An 11,044-nucleotide genomic window follows, 5' to 3' on the forward strand; every position below is an offset into this window, starting at 1 on the left:
CTCCATACAACCTTGTCACAGTAGACGCTGCAAAACATGTCAGTGTGTCGACACAGAAACTACCATTATATGTGGGGACACCTCCCACCATGTACATGGCAGGTACTCATGCGACTTGGCCAACTTGTCTTTTTCATATGCTGCAGGCAAGGATGACCTGAGGCATGGTACATTGGCGAGACCGAGCACAGGCTACAGCAACGGATGAATGGACACCGCACAACAATCACCAGGCAGGGTGTTCCCTCCCAGTCGGAGAAAACGTCAGTGGGTCTGAGACATTCGGTCTTGGACCTTCAGGTGGCCATCCTTCAAGGTGGACTTCAGGACAGGCAACAACGCAAAAGTGGCTGAGCAGAAGCTGATAGCTATGTTCGGCAGCCACGGGGAAGGTCTCAACCGAGACCTTGGATTCATGTCATACTACATGTGGTCCCACTGCACTATACACACACACAGACACTCCTACAGACACACACATACTCCTACAGACTCATACACTCACACACGCACCCTCTCAGACTTATACCCCTTAACACTCACACTCACACACATACACATGTAAACACTCTTTCACAGACACTCATACACCCCCGCACACACACAACTACATGTACATAAGAACACACACATATAAGTTTGTAGGACGAATTTGTACTTACAGAATTACATTTTACTTTGCTCAAAAACTGCATGAATCCATGTAAGATTCTGTAAATCCCTTTTTTAGATTAGAATCAGTCTGAACATTGGGGCACAGCCAGCCTCACACAGGGCACCTCACACCTTCAATACATTATCTGGGCCAACATGGCACCTATTGTTAAAGTTCACTTGAGAATGTAATTTTAAGAAAGTTCTGGAATTTACATATAAAATAATTGAAACCAACATGCCCATTCTAAATGATGAGAGACTTAACAAATAACCCAGGTCTTTTTCAATATATGATTTCAGTTACATCACACTGTAAACTTATGCTATATATTCTGTATCCTACGGTCTTATACTCCACAACCACCCGATGATGGAGCAGTGCTCCGAAAGGTAGTGCTTCCAAATCAACCTGTTGAATTATAACCTGGTGTTGTGTGATTTTTAACTCTGAACACCTCAGTCCAACACCAGCACCGCCAAATCATGAGGGGCATGGGTAGGGTAAAGAGACAAAATCTTTTCCCCGAGGTGTGGGAGTCCAGAGCTAAGAGATCATAGGTTTAGGTGAGAGGGGAAAATTATAAAAGGAACAACCTTTTCACACAGAGGGTGGTGCGTGTATGCATATAATGAGCTGCCAGAGGAAGTGGTGGAGGCTGGGACAATTACAGCATTTAAAAGACATCTGGATGGGTATATGTATAGGGAGAGTTTAGGAGGATATGGGACAAATGCTGACAAATGGGACTAGATGAGGTTGGGATGTCCGGTCGGCACGGATGAGTTGGATCGAAGGGTCTGTTTCCGTGCTGTAATTCTCTATGACTTGATGCACACATTAACCGGCTGCTTCTTCTCTATTTACCATCATACGGGGCGGGGCCTGGTTCCGGGGGGGAGGGCAGAATGAGAGGGATTGGGGCGGGGCCAGTGGGATGGGTGTGTGTGCGCGCACCGCGATGGGGGGCCGGTTGCGGGGATTAAGGCGGATAAGGGGCGGGGCAGTGAGCGCGGGCCGAGGATCCGCAGTGTGCTCAGCTCCAGCACGAGGGAGAGGGGGAGGGAGGGGCTGCGTCAGTAACTGCAGAGTCTCCGCCCGGAGCCGCAATCCGCAAAACTGCAGCAGCGCGAGGGAGGGACAGACAGAGAGTGGACACGGGCCGGAGCTATGGACCGAGGTCCCCGAGCGCTGTTCCCGCCGCTTCTCCCGCTTCTCCTCCTGAGCGCGATCTCCTGCTCAGCCGGTAAGGATCAGGGATCCTACAGGGAATCATCAGGATTGGGAATTCTTCAGGGATCCATCTGGATCAGGAATGCTCCGGGACCGAGGATCCATCGAGGATCAGAAATCCTTCGGGATCCTCTGGTATCAGGGAGGGGCAGTTTGGAGGTGACTCTGACAGAAACAGCCAGGGACGGGGTATCCCCAGGAAAGGCCTTTCAGCAAAATCATGGAGTGTCCCGGGAGGGGGGGTTCCCGTGAAAGACACCCTCCCCCAGAGAGAGGGACAGAGCCTCCCCAGAGAGAGGGACAGATGTCCTCAGATACCCCCCCCACCAGAGTGAGGGACAGACGCTCACCCAGAGAGAGGGACAGATGTCCCCTCAGATACCCCCCCCACCAGAGTGAGGGACAGACGCTCACCCAGAGAGAGGGACAGATGTCCCCTCAGATACCCCCCCCACCAGAGTGAGGGACAGACGCTCACCCAGAGAGAGGGACAGATGTCCCCTCAGATACCCCCCCCACCAGAGTGAGGGACAGACGCTCACCCAGAGAGAGGGACAGATGTCCCCTCAGACACCCCCCCCCCCAGAGTGAGGGACAGACCCTCACCCAGAGAGAGGGACAGATGTCCCCTCAGACCTCCCCAAGAGTGAGGGACAGACCCTCAACCAGAGAGAGGGACAGATGTCCCCTCAGACCTCCCCCAGAGTGAAGGACAGGCCCTCACCCAGAGAGAGGGACAGATGTCCCCTCAGATACCCCCCCCACCAGAGTGAGGGACAGACGCTCACCCAGAGAGAGGGACAGATGTCCCCTCAGACACCCCACCCACTAGAGTGAGGGACAGACCCTCACCCAGAGAGAGGGACAGATGTCCCCTCAGACACCCCACCCACTAGAGTGAGGGACAGACCCTCACCCAGAGAGAGGAACAGATGTTCCCTCAGATCCCCACCCCCGAGTGATGGACAGACCCTTCTAGAGTGAGGGAGAAGGGCTCAGGAACCAAAAAGGACACCGTTTGAAGGTCATTTTGGAAATGGAGATGACAGTAGGTTGTTGTGAGTTGCATCTGCTGGGAAGAGAGAGAGGGTGGGACTGGGATCTTGTGAAAGGGAATTGTTTTTGGCCATTTTTTTAGGTGATAATGGTATGTGTATTTGTGTCTCCAAGTGTTGGTTAACATAGAGACAGAGTGGGGATTAATGGTCATTTTAAGGAAAGATGTAACTAGTGGATTGCTACAATGATCAGCCCTCCGTTCTCCATTATTTGCTATTTATATGAATGACCTGGAGGAGAGGCAGAGTGTAATGTTTTCAAATTTGCTGACAGCACAAAAATAGTTGCGAGGGCATGTTGTGATGAAGACATACTGAATCTACAACAGTTAGGTGAATTGGCTATGCTAAATTGCCCATAGTGTAGGTTACATGCATTGGTCATGGGTAAATATAGGCTAATAGGGTATGGGAATGGGTCTGGGTGGGATACTCTTGGGAAGGTCGGTGTGGACTTGTTGGGCTAAAGGGTATGCTTCCACACTAGAGGGATTCTACGATTCTATATAGATAGATTAATTAAGTGGGCAAACCTTGACAGATGGAGTTTAACACAGGAAAGAGGTTGTGTACTTTGGTAGAAGAATTAAAAGGTAAACTATTATTTAAATAGAGAAAGACTCCACAAAAGTGCAGCACAGAGGGTTCTGGTTGTTCTTGTGCATGAAATATAAGAAGTGAGTGTGCAGGTGCAGCAGTTAATTAAGGCAAATGGAGTTATGGCCTTTATTGCTAGAAAGGTAGATTTTATAAAGAGGGAATTCTTGTTATGATTAAATAGGGCGTTGGCGAGTCTGCGCCTGGAATACTGTATACTGTCTTGGTCTCTGTTTAAAATAAAGGATATTTTGGCATTGGAGGCAATTCAAAAAAGGTTCACTAGATTAATTCCTGGGATGAAAGCGTTGCTTATCAAAGATGATTAAACTGGTTAGGGCTTTATTCATTAGAATTTAGAAGAATAAAGGGTGATCTTGTTGAAACATACAAGTTTCTGAGGGGTCTTGACCAGGTAATTGAGGAGATAATGTCTCCTCTAATGGGGCAATCTCAAACTAGAGACATTGTTCAAGAATAAGTGGACATTATTTAAAACTGAGATGTTCAGAAATTTCTGGAATTTTGTCTACTTCAGAGAATTGCAGAGGTTAAATCACTGGAAGTTTTAAAAAGAAGATAGAGAGATTTTTGAAATATTGGAGAGTGTTGGCACAAAAGAGGCCTGGGACAGATCAGCCATGATCTTAAAGGGTGGTGGAGACATGTTTGAGGGGCTGAATGGCGTATTCCTGCTCCTATTATTTTCTTTTTAAACAGGGAAATTGAATCACTTGGATAGCTGTTTCTAAGAGCTGCCTACAAATGCTGTGCTCAATGCTGTCTACTTGAACCATATTGTTCAATAATTTGAAAATGAATGGGCAGTGCCACACAAACTCTGATATTAATATGGAGGAGCGGAGTGTGGGGATGCATAGTGGGTTTACCTCAGGTTGTGCAGAATGTGTAATTTTAGTTGTGGATGTAGGTTTGCTTGCTGAGCTGGAAGATTCACTTTCATATCTTTCGTCGCCATACTAGGTGACATCTTCAGTGAGCCTCAGGATGAAGCACTGCTGGTGTTTCCTCCTTTCTATTTATATGTTTGGGTTTCCTTGGGTAACCCTAGTTGTTGCCTAGTATGGTGATGAAACATCTGAAAAGGAACCTTCCAGCTCTGTGAGCAAACCTACATCCAGAACCTCAACTTGAGCTACAAATCTTCTCAAAACTCGTGTAATTTTAGTCTCTGTGTCTGGCCAGATCATCAGATGGGAGGGGGCCGGAGGTGGAGGGGACAGTTACAGCCATAGAACAGAGAATGGACAGATTGACTGCAGTCTTTTAGGGAAGTTGGAAGAGGCATGGGGGCAAGTATGTGGTCATTAGAGAGCATTGGTTGGGTAGCAAGCCTGGTTGCCCAGTGTGATATTAAGCATTGTAAACATGGATAAAGGACAAGGCAGTTTTACTGAGAGTGGATTGTTCACACGTTGCACGGTAGCCTCCTGCCTTCACTAAAACCGGAAGTGGGCAGATAGGAGATATTCAGGTAGGATTCAAGTTTTGTTTTACACTTTTGCTCCCCATCTAACCCAAGTTGTATCATTTTTGATAGAGAATTTCACTGTAGTGAATCCCTGCAGTATTGTACAGGCTGTAAGTTGGCCATTTCCTAGCATTGCTTTTGGAGGTGATAGAACATAGAACAATACAGCACAGAACAGGCCCTTCGGCCCACGATGTTGTGCCGAACATTTGTCCTAGCTTAAGCACCCATCCATGTACCTATCATATTGCCGCTTAAAGGTCACCAAAGAATCTGACTCTACCACTCCCAAAGGCAGCGCATTCCATGCCCCCACCACTCTCTGATTAAAGAACCCACCCCTGACATCTCCCCTATACCTTCCACCCTTCACCTTAAATTTATGTCCCCTTGTAACACTCTGTTGTACCCAGGGAGTACAGTTGCAACATCACTTCACGACTCTTGAATTCAATCCCTCTGCTAATGAACGCTAATACACCATAGGCCGCCTTAAAAGCTCTATCCACCTGAGTGGCAACTTTCAAAGATCTATGCACATAGACCCCCAAGATCCCTCTGTTCCTCCACCTCACTAAGAATCCTACCGTTAACCCTGTATTCCGCATTCTTATTTGTCTTTCCAAAATGGACAACCTCACACTTTGTGATGTACTTCTGGTCACAGATTTCTCACATTCAAAATCAGTCACTGACAGTTAACATGCTGTTTCAGCAAGAAATTGTGAAAGGACATGTTATGTTGCCTTTATTGCAAGGGGATTTGAGCGCATTAGTAAAGAAATGTTTGTGACAGTTTTATTGAATCCAGGTAAGGCTGCACCTGGAGTGATTTTTTTAGAATAAATTAAATTAGATTGAATTCCCTACAGTGTGGAAACAGGTCCTTCTGCCCAACAAGTCCACACCAACCCTCCGAAGAGTAACCCACCCACACCCTCTGACTAATGCACCTAACACTATGGCCATGCTAAAATTGCCCAATTAACCTGACCTGCACATCTTTGGACTGTGGGAGGAAACCGTAGCACCCGGAGGAAACCCACGCAGACACTGGGAGAATGTGCAAACTCCACATAGACAGTCACCCGAGGCTGGAATCGATCTTGAGTCCCTGACGCTGTGCTAACCACTGAGCCACCGTGCTGTAGGTAGTACTGTGGACTTAGAAACAGGGGCACAGACTCAGAAAAAAGGGTATGTTGTTTTGGACTAAAATGAGGAGGAACACTTTCACTAAGTGGGTGGTGAGAGTTTGGAATTTTCTGCCTACAGACTGTGGAGATTCTGTCATTGAGAAAATTCAAAATAAAAATCAATAAATTTCTATTACTAGAGTTATTCAGGATAATGAAAGTGTTGTTGTTAAGGCAGAAAATTGTTAGTGACTTAAAAAGGCCAATCAGAATCAAGAGGCAAAGTGACCTATATCTGTTAGAGTTTTCCTAATTTCCTGACCCTCCCCCTGGTCTAACAGCTGCTTGTTTTGGCTGATATTTTGTGGAATTAGATCAATTTATAGAATCAGTTTGTTTTCTTTTTGATGTATTATTGTCATGTCTACCAAGATGTATTGTTTTGCATGCTATTCTGGAAAATCATACTTTTCATGAGTACCTCAGGGTAATGCAGACTTTACCGTTACAGCTACAAATGGGATGCAGAGAAAGACCGACTCTAATAGATGAGATGTGTGTTCGATAGTCTGATAACAGCAGGAAAGAAGCTGTTCTTGAATCTGTTGGTACCTGTATTATCTGCTGCCCAATGGAAGTGGATGGAAGAGAGTATAACCAGAGTGGGAGGGAATAAAAATGTAGATGAAGAAGAATTGTCAAATTGACATCAGGGTCAGAGTTTGTTTTATTCCAAATTAATTCTGAGTTAGATCATCAAAATCTTTTTTAAAAATGTCTTAATAACGATAAAGCAATCCTCTGAAAGTTTTGCTTTTGTTTTTACTTTCAGAGCAATGTAATGAACCCCTTGTGGCTCAAGAATACTCGAGCTCCATGACGGCCTCCTCCTATTACTCATATTCCTACTCGCCAAGCTACGGAAAACTGCACTGTAAGGTCACAAGCCAAACCATCAGTATGATGAGAGTGGGATGGGAGCGTGCGCAGTGGTGGAGGATTTGGGGACTCGGAGAGTGACTGGGGGCTGTGGAGAGGGATGCTGAAACTGTAGATAATGAGCAATAGAGTAAATATGTTGGAGAAAGAAGCTAGGAATGGAGTGGAGGTAGGTAGGAAAGGAGAGTGATGAGAGGGAGGTCAATTTGAGAATAGCACATGTGAAAAAGAGAGGTGGCACCTTAATAGAGGATTTTGGAAGGGAAACTGGGTAATGGTTGGGTGTAGTATATGCTGTGCCATGGGGTTGCACATTGCACTGGAGTGCACTTCTGCTGTTGATGACTCACAGCACCTCGTGGATTTTCAGTCATGAGTTGTTAGACGGCACGGTGGCACAGTGGTTAGCACTGCTGCCTCACAGCACCAGAGATCTGGGTTCAATTCCCGCCTCAGGCAACTCTCTGTGTGGAGTTTGCACATTCTCCCTGTGTCTGCGTGGGTTTCTTCCAGGTGCTCCGGTTTCCTCCCATAATCCAAAGATGTGCAGGTTAGGTGAATTGGCCATGCTAAATTGCCTGTAGTGTTAAGTGTAGGGGAATGGGTCTGGGTGGGTTGCACTTTGGCGGGTCATTGTGGACTTGTTGGGCCAAAGGGCCTGCTTCCACACTGTAAGTAATCTAATCTAACATGATGAAGGTTATTCTCAATGTGAAGGTGGGACATTGTCTCCAAAAGGACTGTGTGGTGATCACTTTAACCGATGCAGTCGTGGACAGATGCACCTGCAGCTGGCAGATCGGTGAGGGTTAAGTATGTTTTTCCTGCATTGCTTCCCTCACCACCTGCCATAGACCCAATCTAGCAGTACGTCCTTTAGGACCTAACCAGCTCGATCAGTAGTGCTCCTCACTGTTGGTGGTGGACATTGAAATCTCCACCCAGAGTACATTTTGCACCTTGCCCTCAGAGCTTTCTTCAACTGTTGTTCAACATGATGAATATTGATTCATCAGCAGAGGGAGGACAGTTCATGGTAATCAGCAGGAGGTTTCCTTGCCCGTGTTTAACCTTGTATCATGAGTTAGACACTTATCTCCCCAAAATCACACTGGAGTGGAGGCAGCTCATAATTCAAATGTCCAGCAATCTCAAGAAGTTCAACTTGTGCAAATCCCATATTGACCCAAAAATGGGAACTGTCACATTCAAATCAGGATTAGGATTCCCGATGTCTTTTATTATTTCTGCTATGAGGGACCTCTCTGTGGGGCAAATCTGGGCCTACGTCTCTGATGAGCTGCTGTCTTTCAGAGCTGTTCAATTTTCCACCAGTACAGATCATGGGGACCAACCCTACCCTACTCTCACCGTCCCCATGCTCCAACCCTGTCCACAGCTCCTTCCCCAATCTCCTCAGCTCTCCACACCCTCCAACCCGACTGAACACTCCCCACACCCTCCTTCCCTACTGTCCCCTCCCCCACAGGGGCCCTTGCCCTAACTCCCCAGACCCTCTCACAAAACCCTCCCCTCCCCTAACTGAGGCAGTTGCTGGGTGGCTGCATTAACCTTGTGAGTTGTAATTGACTTTGTTTTTCAGCGATAGGTGGCTGGTCTCCCCAGGTTTCAGACCGACTCCCTTGGCTCCAGATTAACTTGTCGCAGAGATCAAAAATCACTGCAATCGCCACACAAGGAACATACAATTCTTATGATTGGGTGACTAAGTACCTCTTCTTGTATGGTGACCGGCCAGACAACTGGACACCATTCTATCAGCAGGGACATAACTGGGTAGGTTTTACACACTCAAATCCACCTTTTGTAGATATTAAAAAATACCAAAACGCTTGGTGCGTCAGTTCAATTTGTCTCATCAACTGAATAAGTTTATATAAATCAAAATGTAATGATATCCTCAGTGGAGGTTTAATAAGTTGTTGGATGCAGTCACTGTTACCTTGTACATGCTTTCATGGATCAACCCACTATTTATTCAAACTTCTCACCTCTTTATCTCTCCATTTCCCCATACCCGTTCTCAGAGTTTCTCCACATGTCCCCCTCCTCTTAGCTCTGTTACTCCACATTTTGCCCCTTTGTCTTTCTGCCATCCCACAACTCTCCCCTTCTCCCCACATTCCTCACTCCACGAATAATTGCACTCTTGACCAAGACTTTTGCAGGAAACCGGAATTCTGATGATGTGGTTCGACATGAGCTATGGAGACCGGTTCTCGCACGCTCTGTCCGCTTTGTGGCCCTCGGCTGGAGCGTCAATCGTTACGTTGGGTTTCGGGTCGAAGTCTATGGCTGTCATTATGGCAAGTACCAACGCTGACCCTGACCATCATCAGAGTTATTGGGGCAATGGTCTTAATTCGGCAAGAGGGACAGACAGAAAGAAAAAGAAGAGAGAGAAAGAGAGAGAGAGAGGAGGAGGAGGAGGAGGAGGAGGAGGAGGAAGAAGAGAGAGAGATTGGGGGACAGCAAGAGAACTGGAGAGTTGTAGGGAGAGAGGGCAGCATGGTGGCTCAGTGGTTAGCATTGCTGCCTCAGACCACCAGGGACCTGGGTTCAATTCCACTCTTGGGGAACTGACTATGTGGAGTTTGCACATTCTGCCTGTGGGTTTTCTGTGGGTGCTCTGGTTTCCTCTCACAGTCTAAAGATATTCAAGTTAGGTGGATTAGCCATGTGATTTGCAAGGGGTATTTACAGTCGATACATTTACAAGGGAAGGAGGCATGTGGGAGAGGGGTTTTGGGATGCTCTTTGGAGGGTCGCTGTGGATTCGATGTACTGACTGGCCTGCTTACACACTGTAGGGATTCTATGATTCTAAGAGGCAGATGTGGAGATGTTCACAAAGAGAGAGAGAGACATACAGAGAAAGAGACAGAGCCCTTTACCTGCCTCGTGTATGGTTGCTTCGTATAGGATGTTATTATTATTTATAATATTAAATATTATTATTTAGAAAAGAGTTTGGGAAGAAATTATTTATTTTTCGATATAAGATGGTGGTGTAGAGCCAAGACCATAGGCTCTTGTTAACATCACATGTTGAATCTCATGTTGACCACACCAGAGGCATTTATAGGGCTCTATCTCTTTCTCTGTACATCTCCCTCCCTCTTTGTGAACATCTCCACATCTATCTCTGAAAATCCCTACAGTGTGGAAGCAGGCCAGTCGATACATCAAATCCACACCGGCCCCCCTTCCCACATGCCTCCTTCCCTGTAACCTTGCAAATCACATGGCTAATCCAATTTATCTGCACATCTTTGGACCGTGGGGGGGAAACCAGAGCACATGGGCAGAAAGTGCAGAATCCACATAGCCAGTTGCCCGAGTGTGGAATTGAACCAGGTCCCTGGCGCTCTGAGGCAGCTGGGCTAGCCACTGAGCCACCATGCTACCCTCTCTCCCTGCAACTCTTCAGTTTTGAGATATATTTTTGTTTGCCCTGAAAATTTTAAATGCAGCTTCTGTTTCTATCATAAACACTTATTACCTTTCAGTTCATATGGACCCCATAGAGTCAGAGAGATGTACAGCATGGTAAGAGACCCTTCGGTCCAACCCATCCATGCCGACCAGATATCCCAACCCAATCTAGTCCCACCTGCCAGCACCCAGCCCATATCCCTCCAAACCCCTCCTGTTCATATACCCATCCAAATGCCTCTTAAATGGTGCAATTGTACCAGCCTCCACCACTTCCTCTGGCAGCTCGTTCCATACACATACCATCCTCTGTGTGAAAAAGTTGCCCTTTAGGTCTCTTTTATATCTTTCCCCTCTCACCCTAAACCTATGCCCTCTAGTTCTGGACTCCCTGACCCCAGGGAAAAGACTTTGCCGATTTACCCTATCCATGTCCCTCATAATTTTGTAAACCTTTATAAAATCACCCCTCAGCCTC

General features: G+C 46.6%; 1 protein-coding gene across 4 annotated transcripts in view; it reads left to right on the top strand.

The window, feature by feature from the left end:
• The first annotated feature begins 1,724 nt into the window (after window positions 1-1,724).
• Window positions 1,725-11,044, top strand: part of cntnap1 (contactin associated protein 1) — a 43,439-nt gene continuing 34,119 nt past the window's right edge. For 2 of the 4 annotated variants that reach the window (XM_043721585.1, XM_043721587.1), the window contains exons 1-4: window positions 1,725-1,901; window positions 7,004-7,105; window positions 8,714-8,907; window positions 9,290-9,437. In XM_043721585.1, the coding sequence (XP_043577520.1) occupies window positions 1,826-1,901; window positions 7,004-7,105; window positions 8,714-8,907; window positions 9,290-9,437 (520 nt within the window). In that variant the 5' untranslated portion in view covers window positions 1,725-1,825. The remainder of the gene's footprint in view (window positions 1,902-7,003; window positions 7,106-8,713; window positions 8,908-9,289; window positions 9,438-11,044) is intronic. The other 2 variants (XM_043721586.1, XM_043721588.1) reach the window with 2 other exon arrangements.

This window comes from Chiloscyllium plagiosum, chromosome 31 (assembly GCF_004010195.1).
Source record: "Chiloscyllium plagiosum isolate BGI_BamShark_2017 chromosome 31, ASM401019v2, whole genome shotgun sequence".
NCBI classification, from domain to species: domain Eukaryota; kingdom Metazoa; phylum Chordata; class Chondrichthyes; order Orectolobiformes; family Hemiscylliidae; genus Chiloscyllium; species Chiloscyllium plagiosum.